At 51.2% G+C, this 15,073-nt stretch overlaps 1 protein-coding gene across 2 annotated transcripts in view; it reads left to right on the forward strand.

Moving 5' to 3' along the window:
- The window catches only part of Col5a1 (collagen type V alpha 1 chain), a 175,754-nt gene that overhangs the window by 122,836 nt on the left and 37,845 nt on the right, over positions 1 to 15,073 (forward strand). For both annotated transcript variants that reach the window (XM_045149160.1, XM_045149162.1), the window contains exons 33-41: positions 2,451 to 2,495; positions 2,612 to 2,665; positions 4,232 to 4,276; positions 4,702 to 4,755; positions 6,152 to 6,205; positions 10,565 to 10,618; positions 11,330 to 11,437; positions 13,765 to 13,854; positions 13,952 to 14,005. In XM_045149160.1, coding sequence (XP_045005095.1) covers positions 2,451 to 2,495; positions 2,612 to 2,665; positions 4,232 to 4,276; positions 4,702 to 4,755; positions 6,152 to 6,205; positions 10,565 to 10,618; positions 11,330 to 11,437; positions 13,765 to 13,854; positions 13,952 to 14,005 — 558 coding nt within the window. The remainder of the gene's footprint in view (positions 1 to 2,450; positions 2,496 to 2,611; positions 2,666 to 4,231; positions 4,277 to 4,701; positions 4,756 to 6,151; positions 6,206 to 10,564; positions 10,619 to 11,329; positions 11,438 to 13,764; positions 13,855 to 13,951; positions 14,006 to 15,073) is intronic.

Raw genomic sequence — 15,073 nt, forward strand, 5'->3', positions numbered from 1 at the left:
AGACCCTACCTTGAAAAAAAAAAAACAGTGCAGCTGTCACATGCCAGAAACTTCTGTGGTGTCACTACAGAAAAATATCCAGGCTGTTTTGGTGACAAGTTGCTGCCTTGCACTAAGTTTGGGGCCCAACAGAGAATGTGGGTGCCCTTAGGACCACCAGATGAAGCTCAGTTTCCCAACTATCCATGGAAGTCAGGGGCCGGCTGGCCTTGCAAACAGCCCTGAGCCTCTGGCATGGACACATCTTCTGAGCTTGGTGAGCTGACTTGGGCCCCCGAGGTTCAGATAGTGTTGTCCTCACTTTGTGCTTGGGCTATGGACCTCATGCCACATGGCGTCTCCCTTGGAGGCAGTTCACTCCCTAACAGGGCACAAGGTTGTTTCTAAAGGCCTTTCTTTCTAAGACTGGCACCTTACCAATAGGCCTGGGGACTTAAGTGACCAAACCGGATGAGCCCTGTCCAGTGACCAGCACTCATAAGCATATGTCAAAGGGCAGGGAGAGTTCGCGGGTACCGAAGTCCAATATTGAGGTGCTTCCTGGGGCAGAATTGTTCCCTGCTAAGGCCAACAGTGGGTGAGGCTGAGCTGCGGGGTGACAAGCCTGAAAAGCAGAGCCCAGTGGAGTCCAGGAGAGGCGGAGAGGATTCGGAGGCCTTGCCGCTGCGATGGCTCAGGGTAGCTCTGTCCCCCCACCCCGAGGCAGCCAAGGGTGAGTGAGATGGTGACCCGAGGAGCTTTTTGAGCTCTAGTCCTAAAGTGAGGGAGGATCAGGAAGGAGACAAGAGGACCGTGCCGGGGCAAGTCCTTGGAGGCCCATCGCATTCTACTTGCAGATATTCTGGTTGGCAAACTGCTTCCAGGGCCGGAATACAAGGCATGACCCGCCATGTGTGCGTGCGTATCTGCCTCCTTCCCATATGTGACCCCAGCTCCTCAAGCCTCTGTCCCCTGAGTCCTGGTTTCTATAGAGCTGGCGGCTTACTTCTGTGACTGGGGGAGGGTACCTTGGAAACATACACCGTACCAGCCTGAGGAAGAAGAAGCAATGGTGGCAAAGTGATATCCTGTGAGGGGTCCCAGGAGAAACAGTCCCTGTGGAAGTCCCCCGGCAAATGCAAGAATCTTTGCACTTCGGTGTGGCTCCTGCATCCAGAAGAGGCCATGGGCAAGGCCATTTCAGAGACGTGCCTGCATATGCCTCCCCAGCCAGGACAGGAGGACAGGCACAATGGAGCAGCTTGTGAGGGAAGCCCAGGAGCTCTCTCTGCTGAGCAACTTGTCCCCAGGCAAAGCTCTGGCAAGGGTTAGATCACCAGGGACACCGCAGAGCCCCGTGCAGCCCAGTGGAGGGTGGGAAAGGCATCGGCACCTTAGGCCGGGCTTCACATACCCAGATGTTTCAGGGCTGGACCTGGTGTCTACGTGGGCACGCATTTAACACTGGAAGATAGCAGATGTCTCGCTAATTTTCATATGCAAATATTTACCTGAATCCAAAGGATGTTGTCACAGAGCTGAAGCTCCGGATCCGAGGCGCATTACTGAAAAGCAGCATAATTAACTCATCCTTATAAATGCTTTTATTAAACACCTTTCAAAATGGGAGGTTCAAAAGTGTCGTTGATTCTGGAGGTGAATGAATAAAAGATGGGGAGAAGAAACCGACCTGGTAGCTTCAGCATATTGATCCAAGCTGGCTCCAGCGCTAGAGACCAGAATAAAAAACCCAGGATGGGCTGCAGGGTGGAGATGGCGCTCAGTCCATGACTTCAGCGGGGGCCCTTGGTAAACTGCGCTTCCCAGCCATTACATCCTTGCTTAGCAAAAACAAATGTGCATTTGCTTTCTGAGGTTTGGGAGATGCAGACCATCAACAGCAAAAAAAAAAAAAAAAGCCCAAAAAACAAAAAAGGGGGGTCTGCATACTATGAGCTGAATACTATGAGAGGGGCCCGTGACTGTTGGATATATGATTTATATGTTAAATTTCAGGTTCTTTCCACGCCTGCAGAGCCTGTTGAAAATTTAATGCCTAATATTCTTAACAGTAGCAAAGGAAAATTATGTATGAAAAGGGTTGACTTTCTGCTCTGTTCTTATAATAATGATTCTCCCCCTGCTAGGAGGGAGGGGGAAGGAAAGAAAAGGAAGAAAGGAGGGGAGAAAAATAGAGGGGAAGGGAGGGAGGGAGAGTAAAGAATCCAGCTGGGTAGCAAACATCCTTCAGGCTACAGGAGGAATTCAAGTTCCAATTAGCCTGTTCTGGATACAGATCTAGCTGTGGGCCGCGTGCTTTCTCTACCACTAGATCATTTCCCATTCACCCCAAGATGGGCCCTTCCTGGCCTCACCCTGAGTACTCAAAAGACTTCAGGTGACCCAGGAAGGGCTGCTCCTGGACAGGGGAAACGTGCTCAGGGTGACTGACACACTTTCTCTGTTTGCAGGGGACGCCTGGAAAGCCCGGACCGCGGGGACAGCGAGGCCCAACGGTAACCCCGCTTGTGGCCAGAGGCCACGGTGTAGAGACGAAGCTTGGGCGGGGAGGGCAGCCAGGCTCTGTGAGTCGGGGCCTCTGAGCTGACCGGCTTTCTTTCTCTCTGTGCAGGGCCCGAGGGGTGAAAGAGGCCCGCGAGGCATCACGGGGAAGCCTGGTCCTAAGGTATGTTCGTGGCCCCGGTAGGCATTGACACCTCTCACGTGGGGTTTCGCTGCTGCGGGATGCAGAGGGCCTGAAGGTGGTCTGTGATCTCTTTGTTGTCATGAACTAAGGACAGTTCCCTTGGCCAACTTTCAGGGGCACTCTATTCTCCAGCAGCTTTTGGCTGGACAGCTCTCAGATGTGGTAACTTACGGGGATCTCAGGCTCCGAGAAGTCAGGTCTAATACAAACCCACTGAGGGCTGATGGGCAGGCCCTATTGTTTTCTGGTAAAGGCATCTTGGAGCCCCAGAGAGGTCCTTACTAGAAAGTTCTTGTTGGTATTGGTATAAGCTTATTCTACCCTGACTAGACTCACTGACAGACATGAGACTGTCTCCTTGTGACTCTGGGGAAGATTCCCAGCATGGCAGGCTGTCCTGTCCTGACCAGGGGGACTCTGGGAGAGGATTCCATTGAAAAGAGCTTCCTGTTAACTGAGGGATAGGGCTAGCCTAACCCCCACTAAGACCTTTCCACGTTGAGCTCTGGGTACATGTCAAAGCCCTTGGGTCCTAACTCAGCTCACCTGTGAGAACTAGTGACTTCCAGAGTAGCTGGGCTCATGAGGTAGCCTTGGGTTGTGTCTTCCTCTGTGTGTGTGTGTGTGTGTGTGTGTGTGTGTGTGTGTGTGTGTGTGTGTCTGTGTGTGTGCGTGGTAGTTGGGGGCCTGCATGTGCATGTGTGAACATGTCTATGTGAAGGCCAGAGGACAGTCTCAGGTGTCACGCTCAGGAACGGCATCCACCTCCTTTGAGACAGGGTCTCTCTCATTGGCCTGGAACTCACCGATTAGGCAAAACTAGCTAACCGGTGAGGCCCAGGAATGCTTTTGTCTCTGCCTCCCCAGCACTGGAATTACAGGCCCACACCGCCATGCTTGGTTTTTAATAAAAGTCCTGCGGTTGGAACTCAGATCCTCATGTTTTGTAAGGCAATCTCTTTACCAGCTGAGCCATCACCCCAGGCCCTTCTCATCCATGTTCTGTCTTTTTTTTTTTCTTTTTTCCATGTCATTTTTTTTCCCCCAATATATGTTATTTATTTATTTGAGAAAAGGAGACCGAGAGAGAGAGAATGGGCATGCCAGGGCCTCCAGCCACTGCAAACAAATTCCAGATGCATGCGCCCCCTTGTGCATCTGGCTAACGTGGGTCCTGGGGAATCAAACCAGGGTCCTTTGGCTTTGCAGGCAAACGCCTTAACCATGAAACCATCTCTCCAGCCCCCATGTTCTGTCTTGAAGTGACTTTTGATGTCTTTCTCTGCTGGGCACAGCCTGTGTCTGACTGCAGGGACTGTTGTGAAAATGTCACAGCCCTGTAGCAGCCAGCTCACTGTCAGATGCACAGAGGCGAGAGCACGGGCCAGTGTGGTATCCTCAGCTCCAGCTCTTGTACTCTGCTGCAGGGGATCAGGGCCACCGTGAGGAAGGCACACAGGCAGCCCTTTCCTGGGCCACTGGAGGGCATCCCTGCAGATCTCTGCGCACAGTGGTTACACTGAGTTCTTTTTCCCTTCCCCTCAGGGCAACTCTGGAGGTGATGGCCCGGCTGGCCCTCCTGGTGAACGGGTAAGTGTCTTCCTGGGCCTCAGGGACATTTCCAGGGAGGCAGATGACCCCAAAGGCCCACCCCTCACTCCATGCATTTCACCCCTGGGTGGATCAAGGACAGAGGTTCACCCGCTCTGCAAAGGAGCAGAGTTCCTCACGACCCTAGGGTAGCACCCTCCGGAAAATGAGATCTTCCTCAGTGAAAGACCTCAGCCCACCCACTGGGCCTGGTCTTGAGTGCTAGAGGTAAAATAAAACCACAGGAAATTGAGCTTTTGGTCGCATTTGGCATGGGGGGGCCCTGCGGTGTTGCTGTGTGACTTAGCCTCCAGAGCACGTGGCTGAGCCTCCTGTTTCTCATTGTGGGGGGGCTGGGAAGATGGGATGTGAGGTGAGCCTCTGGAAGGACACCTATCCTCAAACTGGCCATTCTCTGTCTCCAGGGACCCAATGGACCCCAAGGACCCACAGGCTTCCCTGGACCCAAGGGTCCCCCGGTAAGTAGTGCCTTCTCTTATGGAGTTGGTGAGTGGGGCTCCCCTGTCTCCCATAGGGGAGATGGAGCTCACATACGAGACTGTGACTGGATCAGCAGATGGGACAGCCCACAGACCAACCTCCTGCCCACTTACCCAGTGCTCCAATGCGAAAGTGAGCCCACCAAGTTAAGAGTTGGGTCCTGCTGTCATTGCAACCATCATGCCTTTCTAGTTAAGCCAACATTAGTGTCCTGGGTGACCACAGGAAATGGCCATGGGTAATGACCACAAACCGGGTGCGTTATAATAACGGCAATGTCTTCTCTCCATCTGAAATCAAAGTGAGTTTCTTCCTACGATCCCGAGCAGGTCCACAGCAGGAGAGAGCCTGAGCAGGCTTCTTCTGGACAGGCTCTGGGGTGGACATCCTTCGTTGGTTGCAACCCCCTGATCCTCCCCAACTTCACAAGATCTTCTCTCTGTGTGCAAACCCATCTTTGATAAGGACAGTTTCCCAGTTCCATCCATCACGTCCCTGAATGACAGTGTTTCCACAGAAAGCTGCAGTCACGGTTGGGACTTGGTTATGTCTTTCGGGAGGGCACAGCTTATCTAGTGGAGGCACAAGACATTTTTGAGTTCCCCCTAAGTTGGAAAATTGGCTGGTGGTGTCATCCTTAACTTGTTTTTTGCCGCTGTGAGAAAACGCATGACAAGAAGAATGGAAGGGTTTATTTCCGCTTACCATTCCAGAGGACGCAGCCCATCAGGGCAGGGAAGGCTTGGCAGCCGGAATGTGAAGTGTCTGCTCACAGCCAATCTGTGGTCAGAAAGCAGAGAGCGATAAACACAAGTGCTCAGCTTGCTTTTTCCTTTTTATTCAGCTCAAAAGCCCAGCCCATGGGATGCTGCTACCCACCCCATCTCAGTTAACTTACTCTAGAAACTCCCTCACAGATATGCCCAGGGGTTTGCCTCCTACGTGAGTCTAGATTCTGTCAAGTTGGCAACGTTAACCATTGTACAGGGAGGCATGGGGCAGTGCTCAGGAGGGAGTCTGTCAAATTAAACCAACGGGGATTCCAGTGCCGACTGGAATAGACACCTGCTAGACTTCAGGGACCTGAATTGCCTTCCCTGCCACTGTTGACCCCTGAATATGAGGGTGGAATACCTCCTATCCAGGGATGGAGCACCCCTTGGGGTGGCTATGAGGATTCAGTGTCCCGAGGACAGGCTACTCCAAGGTATCTGGCTTTATGGTCACTGTTCCCGTGACTGTTGGACAATTGCCTTTCTCAGAGAAAGTCCCAAGGGTGATAGCTGCTGAAATGACATGGTAATTTTTTTTTTTTTTTTGTCACTTGCTTCTTGCAGCCGCCAAAGAGCCTCTCCTCCTATGTTCTCTCCTCAGGGACCCCCAGGCAAAGACGGGCTTCCTGGACACCCTGGGCAGAGAGGCGAGACCGTGAGTATCATAGACAATGGAGATGTGGTTGGCCTGGTCTCTTTGGCTTGGTCTCCCCAACCCTGCATATGGCATGCTACCCTACCACAGCCAAGGGGACTGTCCTCACCGGGAAGGACCAGCAGCCTCAAGAAGGCTTCTTGCAGGCCAACGACTTGGGGCCAGGCTGTGAGGGTGTTAGTACAGAAGAGCCACGTGGGGCCCTAGCCCCAGGATGTCACAGCAGGAACCAGCCGCTGGCTCTTTGCTCGTTTCAGCAGTTTCAGTCAAACTTCAAGGTTTATGTGGCTGCATACTGAGACCTTGTGCCTCCAACCTGTGTTTTCTCGGAGTGAACGTGAGTGCGGCCTCACGGGGTTTGCAGGCCTTAGCTGGAAGAGTTCTTGGATAGGCTGTACACCTGCAGCTGGCTAGTGTAGTTGTTTATGCTGCCAAACTTCAAGACAAGCCCTGGGTCTCTCCTGGATCCCTGCACGGTCCATCTAGGAGGCTCAGCCTCCTCTCTCATGGTAAAGAGGACAGTTGTTCAGTGTGCCGAAATGTGGCCCTGTGTTAGCCACTCAGCTGTGCATGTGACCTTGCAGACAGAGGACAGCGTGCCCTAGCGTTAAGACGGACAGGCTAAGTCATCTCCACAGTGATGGCTTCCGTCATTTTTTTTCCTTTTTTAAAATTTTTTAAAGGTTTATTTTTATTTATTTCATTTATTATTATTAATTATTTATTAGAGACAGAGAGAGGGAGAGAAAGAGATAGAGAGAAAGTGGGCACGCCAGAGCCTGTAGCCACTGCAAATAAACTCCAGACACGTGTCACCTTGTGCATCTGGCTTACGTGGGACCTGGAGAATCGAACCTGGGTCCTTAGACTTTGCAGGCAGACATCTTAACCATGAAGCTATCTCTCTAGCCCCAATAATTCTTTTTTGCTCTAAATTCTATTTTTTGTAGTTTCATACATGTATTATATACTCACCCTCTATTGCTTTTTCTTACTTCACTCTTCCTCCCACTAAGCCCCCTTTTAACCCAGTCTCCTTTCACTTTCATGTCTTTTTTGTGTGTGATTCAGTGAGTTAAATTAGGGTTGCTGGCAAGAGCATGGATGGGGGGTTATTTACTGGAGTGTGATCAACTTTCCTGTGGTGACATCACTGACAAACATGATTGTCCCTCCCACTGCAACCGCACGTCCCGTAGCTCCTCTGAGAGGAGCGGGGTCTCATGAGGCCCTTCCTCATCCAGGATGGACTGTTACCGGGCTCAATCTTGTGCCAATGCCCGAGCTGCTGTGTGTTTATAAGGGTAATGGCCACATGATGTCCAGAAGACAGCATCCCGCCACACTTTGCTCCATCTTCCATCTCTTACATTCTTTCTTCTCCCTCTTCCATGATATTCTTTAAGCCTTGGAGGAGTGATATAGATGTTCTATTTAGGACTGAGCACACACCCGTTAATTGTGCTCAGTGCTTTTATTAGCTAGGTGTCTCTGCATTAACCTCTGACAGTTGCAGAAAGCAACTTTCGGGTTCGTGGCTGACAGCAATACTAGTCTATGGGTATAATCATAAATGTTTACAAGGCAGTTTGACAAACTGCCCATGTATCATAACATTAGTAAGTTCCTCCTCAGAGCCTGTGACCTCCCTAAGCCACAGTCTCTTGACCCAGGTTTACAGCATCGGTCATGAATTTCCTCTTGCGAATATGTGTCTCAAATCCTAGCAGAAAGTGGTTGGTTACATTCATAGCAGTCATACCACTATTGCACCAGTGGATATTTCTTCACTGGCAGGTCTATTGTGGAGGGTACCACCATTTTTCATTGGCAGAAAAAGGCCTTCAGCAGAAATGTGGTCATTTCTTGGCTCTGGCCATTTGGGATGTATCCCAGTTCCTTGAGGATATTTCTGGGAAAGACTGTGGGCATGCCTGTTACCTTGATCATACCTGTGACCTTGGGGTTCCAGGCTTTGAACCACTGTGGCCTCATGGTCCTAGTCCTGGCAACATCCTTCTCTGTGTCTACCTGCCCCATCCACACTGAAGGCCAGCGTGTACAGATGCAGGCATCGTCCCTCCTCCTCCAGGAGAGTGGGGACCTGGCCAGGGGAAGGGTGGCAACAGAGCCCTTTGTCTCTCTGGCCATCGTCCTTGTGCCTGGATCTGGACATGTCTCCCAACCAAATACAGCCATCCTGAAATAGGCCTGTGCATGCATTGTCTGATACTATTCCTGGAGTCTGCTTTTAGGCTCCTCTTTGTTTCTTGGCACATGGAGACAGGAGCTCTTTAGTTATGCCTCTGCCGATGTTTGAACAGTGGGCTGATAAATGGAGATTACCTTGCTCTTTTGTTTATAGAGAAAGATTAAAACATTTCTTTCAGCCTTGCACGTTTTTTCTCTAATGCCTTTCCAAGGAGACAAGATAGCGGGTTTTGCATATTGCGTGCTTTTCTCTCTTACTCTCATTGTTGAGGTAATTAAGCTGCGTGCCTCTGCTTGGAAAGGTGCGGCTTCGGAGCCGTCTGCCAGGCTCAGCCGCTTCTGTAGACTCAGGGTGCTTCTGTGACACTACAGGCCCCCTCTGTGTGTGCCTGGGACACAGGATAAATACCCCTGAGGTCAGTCTTCCTTACGGTTATGGGCGTTTTTTAAAATGACACAGAAGTAGGCATAACTTCTCCTTAGTACCTTATTTTTCAGCGTGGCTGGTCTCTGAATGACTGCAAACCTCATGGGGAAGCCTTTCTTGTCCTTGTCATTGACATTGATGCAAGCAGAGCTTTCCCAGGTTCCTGCCTCCCACCCACCCCCACCTACCCACTGCCCTTAGTCTCTCACCATAAAGCACAGTTATCAGAGAATTATGCTGAAGAAATGGCCATCCCAGGGCCTGGGGAGATAGCTCAGTGAGACCCTGAGTTTGGCTCCCCAGAATATGTAAAAAGCCAGATGCTGCGGCAGGCTTCTGTAATCCCAGTTACACCTGTGTCGAGATGGGAGGTGGAAACAAGAGAATCTCCTAGAACCTTGGGGGCCAGCTAGCTTCACAAACCTGGTGGTGAGAATGAGAGACCCTACTTATGACAAGGTGGATGGCATCTGAGGTTGACCACTGGCTTCCACATGAGTTCCATCAGACACACATGCATATGCACACATGCACGCACGAATGAAATGGCCGTTCCAGCCTTCCACATGAGCCAAGCCAGGCTAAAAGAGGAGAGACCTGCAGGAATCTCTAGGAGAGCGTCTACTGTGGGTCACCTGGCCCCATGGCTCCTTGTGAGGTTCTGTGTGCCCATATGCGGAGCTTGAGCTGTCTTCCTTCCTACCCTGTGAGTTAAATTAGGGTTGCTGGCAAGAGCATGGGGGGGGGTATTTACTAGAGTATGAACGACTTATTGGTGGTGACATCACTGACGAACGTGATTGTCCCTCCCCCTGCAACCACACGTCCCATAGCTCCTCTGAGAGGAGCGGGGTCTCATGAGGCTTTCCTCATCCATGATGGACTGTCGACAGGCTCAATCTTGTGCCAATGCCCGAGCTGCTGTGTGTTTATAAGGGTAATGGCCACGTGATGTCCAGAAGACAGCATCCCGCCACACTTTGCTCCGTCTTCCATCTCTTACATTCTTTCTTCTCCCCATTTACGGTCATGGTCATGACTTCTGTGCATCTAGAGAGCCCTTCTCAGGCCTTAGGTAGATGTCTCACGCCCGACACCTGCAGCTGGCATCTCATGGCACCCTCCCTGCTCCACCAATGTGCCCGCAGTCAGCTGCACACTCAGTGCCGCAGACCCAGAGCCCCCGTAGCTGACATGGCAGCCCCCAGCACATTTCCAGTCACTTCCGAGGTGTGCTTGGGAGGCAACGCTGACAAAGGAGCTGGATCCTTCGAGGCGTGAGAGCTGAGCCTGGCAGAGACAGTCTTTATGAACCAAGTTAAAATCAGCACATATGAGATGACAGCTTCCTAAAGCAGCTGGTCATCCTAAATATGCAGAGGAGCAGGCTGGCAAATCACCTGCTGGGCGTCAGGGGCATCGACGGCGAAAGCTAGGAAGTTCCAGAAAGTCACTAATGAGCATCAGCCCAGAGGTGGCTCTCGTGTCTACCCGGAAAACGAATGCTTGGTGACGTGAGGGAGACTAACGGGCTTAAATAGCTACTTCTCAGCACAAAAACCCAGCGTGGAGCTAACCTGCCTGGCTTCATTACCTTCATGGAATGAACATGGAAAATTGGCCATTCGGAGACGGTGGGGGACGGGGCTTCTGAGGAGGCTGCAGCTGGGCACTGCCCCCCACCCCCGGCGGCACCCTCAGCATGCTGACTCTCTCCACAGGGTTTTCAAGGCAAGACTGGCCCTCCAGGCCCCCCAGGCGTGGTTGGCCCTCAGGTGAGATCCAGCACCCAGGTGTTATTGAAGCACACGAGAGAGGGTCAGGGTTGGTTGTGGTTGGTTTTCCCCGGTTCTGAGGGTATGAGCCATGCTAATGAAGAGGCTTAAGCCACATGGCCTATGCATGCTAGCTGCAGGAGATGAACCCCGTGTAGGCCGTTGTAAGGGAAAGAGCGAGGGTCTCAAAGAGCATTCAGGCTCTGGAGTCTGGCTCCCCAGGGCAGCGATCAGTGGTGACCACTTATCTTGCTGTTGGTAGCAGAGAGTCTTGGGCCTGCCAGAGAGCACTGGTTCCAGTTGTGGTAGATCGTGGAGAGGTGTGGCTGATGGCTTTAGAGTAGCAAACAGAAACCATTGCTGCTTAGCAATGGTTTTCTTTCCTGGTGTGCCAGGAAAGAAAAGGCTGATGCAGTGCCATCACAGAACTAGAGCCCTAGAGACTTTGTGCTCATCCCCTGTAGCCTTTCTGCATGTTTGAGACCATATCCTAGAAGTAGCCTCTTGAGAAGGGACAGGGAGTTGTGTTCGCCCAGCTTTCAACTTCTGGGTTTTAGCTGGAGTAAGACCGGTCAGGGAGCAGAGGGGAATGGCAGGCCTTCCACTGTGTTATATCTCCATGGCCAGGACTGTCCTCAGATTTAGGAAGAGATTGCCACTCCCTTGCAGGTCACTCAAAACTGACATGTGGCAACCTTGGCTTTCATCTAGGGTCCCACGGGAGAAACCGGTCCAATGGGTGAACGTGGCCACCCTGGACCCCCTGGTCCCCCTGGTGAACAAGGGCTCCCAGGACTTGCTGGAAAAGAAGGGACCAAGGTAAGTTTCTGGAAACTTCCATGTCAGATCATCCTTTGTTTAAAGAATGGTTTAAAACTGTATATTCTCTTGATCCTTTGGGATGAACGGATGATTTCTCAGTCAAGTTCTTGTCATGCCAATTTGCGCACAGACCTACAAATTGAGCTGTACTCTCGATTGAACTGAACACGGGCTCCAGCCGATCTGCCACTGGGATGGAGTGCAAAGAGAATGCAGGATCAAAACCCTCCCAGGCCCCCGTGGCAGGCTCCTTCCCCTAGCTGCCCCCTGCTCCCAGAAACAGACAAAAAAAGCCTTGATTCTTCAACATCTAATACAGATTTGGTAGAAAGTGACCCTTTGAAAATCCCCTGCCTTAAGAGGTTGAAAATAAATTCTAAAAGTCAAAAATGAATATATGTCGAGCCTCACTCAGTGCTGGCTCTTGCTATCTTCTTTCTGTAGCTTGGCCAGCAGGCAAGTGCCCCCTGGTTGGGTACTGCAAACGCCTATGTATTAGCAAAAAAAAAAAAAAAAAATCAATAGCTCTTCCCTTTGAATTCTTCAGTGAGGGTTCAGTGAGGGGAAATAGAAAATATAAGCTTTCCAGCCTTTTATATGGCTACATACAAGGTTAAACTTTTTAAAAGGAGAGAGAGTAGGGGGATTCCTCTGTCAGTAAAGTGCCTGTGCAGGCCCCAGAACCTGAGTTCAGGTCCCCAGCACCCACATAAATAAAAGCAGGGCATGGTGACAAAAACCTGTAATGCTGGCAATGGGAGGCAGGAATAGTAGGAATCCTGGGACTTGCTGGCTAGCTAGTCTAGCTGAATCGATGAGCTCTGAGTTCGGTGAAAGACACTGTCTCAAGGAAAAAAAGAAAAAACAGGTGGAGAGTTATTTAGGAAGGCACCAAGGCATCAACTTCTGGCCTATGTGTGTGCATGCACACACAATTCTGTGCTCACTCACGTATAAACAAGGGTACACACACACATATGTAAACAAAACTGAAATGGTGTATGGCAAATAAATATTGAGGCAAAGGGCTGGAAGGATGGCTTAGCAGTTAAGGCATTTGCCTGCAAAGCCAAAGGACCCAGGTTCGATTCCCCAGGACCCACGTTAGCCAGATGCACAAGGGGGCACATGCATCTGGAGTTTGTTTGCAGTGACTGGAGACCCTGGCGCGTCCATTCTCTCTCTGTCCGTCTCTCTCCCTCTTTCTCTCTGTCAAATAAATAACCAAATAAAATAAAATATTTTTAAAATATTTTGAAAAAAATTGAGGAAAATTATATTGCAAAGTGTGTATGTGTTTGCAAATACATAGGTCCAGAGAGCTTTCTGCAGAGTTCTGAAGGAGGCCAAGTGCCTTTGACCTGCTGCCCTGAAAAGACGCCTTGTGTTCCCATGTGTAGCCCAGGGAAATATCTAGAAGATATTCTAGCTTTTAACATCCTCAAGGAGGGCAAGCCCAAATGATGCCTCTTTTCAGATTATCAGGCTGGCAGAAAGTTTCTTGAGTGGTGGGTCCCTTTAAGGCAGTGCCTTTAACCACACATCACCAAGGTTCCCTTAGCCAGGCACAGTCCTCTACAGAGCCCCAAGTACACGGAGAAGGAGGGTGCAACACCAGCTCCCGCTCAACCCCTTGTGGCTGGGCAGGACTTTGGTGGGTCAGTTCCTCACAGAACTCAAGAAGATCACAGATGAAGTGACTCCATCCCAGATTCATGCAAGGCGCTGGCCTGGGGCTCATTACTGTGAGCTAGGGCCAAGTTCAAGTCCGTGGAGTGACAGGGCGGCACTCACCTGTACCAGGCCTTGGCTCTTTCTTCCTCAGCTCACAAAACAAAACACAACAAATCCCAAGGATTTTTAAATTTTTTATTAGAACAAGAGAGGGAAAGAGGCAGACACACACACACACACACACACACACACAGAGAGAGAGAGAGAGAGAGAGAGAGAGAGAGAGAGAGAGGGAGGGAGGGAAGGAGGGAGGGAAGGAGGGAGAGAATGAGCATGCCAGGGCCTCCAGCAACTGCAATCAAACTCCAGACGCTTGAGCCACCTTGTGCATCTGGCTTATGTGGGTCCTGGGGAATCAAACCAAGGTCCTTTGGCTTTGCAAGCAAATGCCTTAACCATTAAGCCATCTCCAAGGATATTTTTTAAAGGCCAAGAAGTCAAGGGAATACCCAGGTCAACCCATATCTCCAGTCAATCTTGATGCAAGAGCCTCACCTGCTCACAGGACAAAGACTCCACTGTCCTGGAGGCTAGCGATAGATCAGAAGCTGGGGGTCTCCCAACAGACTCATCTCTGGCTCTGTTTTCAGGGTGACCCAGGCCCTGCTGGTCTCCCTGGGAAAGATGGCCCTCCTGGACTGCGTGGCTTCCCTGGGGACCGAGGCCTCCCTGGCCCTGTGGTAAGTGAGGGACAAGGCAGGTACAGTGGCCCGGTGTATGGCCCCAGGGTCTCTTTTTTTTCAGGTGTCCCTGACCCATACTCTCACTACTTTGCAGGGAGCGCTTGGACTGAAAGGCAGCGAAGGTCCTCCCGGCCCGCCTGGCCCCGCGGTGAGTAGCAACAGTCAGTCGTTCACACCATGCTTTCTCAGACCTGCTCCTAGGGCAGAAAGGGAGCGCATGCGAAGCTGCCCAATTCCTCACTGTGTGTCCCGAGACGGAGCACAGGGACTTTCTCAAGGATGTGGATGGCATCCCTGAGCCAGCAGCTCAGTTGACAGGGACGTGATATATGAAAGAGCCGGCACTGACAGCTTAGTGCATGAATCAGTGGCTGGCCTGGCCTGGGCGGTGAGGAGGAGGCGGCCCCACACCTGGCACGGGTCTGGCCTGTGCCAGCAAAGGACGGTGGGCACACAACTCATGGACGCTGAGGAGGCGTCCCCAGAGCAGGCTGAGCCAATGTGCCGATGAAGCCTGCCTTCCTGTGTGTTGTCTCATGAACTCATGAGCTCCTCTCAATCTCAAGACTCCCAAGTGTGAGGGGCCTGAGGAGGACCCACTGCTCCCCGACTCTTAGCAGGTGCAGATGGGGCTGCTTCCTAACCCGTGTGGTTGTGGAATATCCGCGTTGCTTCCCCTGCCATACATAAGGGCCTGATGGCCCCTCACATATAAAACCCAACTGGGCAAGGGGGGTGGGGTCAGCTGAGTTTTATGCATGTGAGAAGTGACAGGAAGTCAGATGGAATGAGAAGCTGCCCTTCCCTTCTGATGAGGCATGAGGTGCCTACAGGTGATGTTGGTCTATTTTGTTGTCATTGGTTGTCTGGGTTTACAAATATTTTTATCCAAGACACAAAAAAGTATTTGACAGTTGTTTTTTTTTTTTTTTCGTCATCGAAATACCTAAAAAAATGGGTGGGTGCTGAGCCCCTGGGAGATACCATCAAAGGGAAGTGAAGATCTCTTCCCAGACACATAGGTGAGGGAACATGGTGTGAGATGGAAGGGGCCAGATGACTGAAAACGCCTCAAGTACTAGACCACAGAGTTTGTTCTGGCAAAGGACCTTTGGGGGCCACTGAGGGCTGTGCAGCGAGAGGGAGCGGTGTGATCATCTCTTGGCACTTCAGGAAGTCTTACTCACATGATGCGAGAGCCTCTGAAGCAAGCTGT

This window comes from Jaculus jaculus, chromosome 1 (assembly GCF_020740685.1).
Source record: "Jaculus jaculus isolate mJacJac1 chromosome 1, mJacJac1.mat.Y.cur, whole genome shotgun sequence".
Lineage (NCBI taxonomy): Eukaryota > Metazoa > Chordata > Mammalia > Rodentia > Dipodidae > Jaculus > Jaculus jaculus.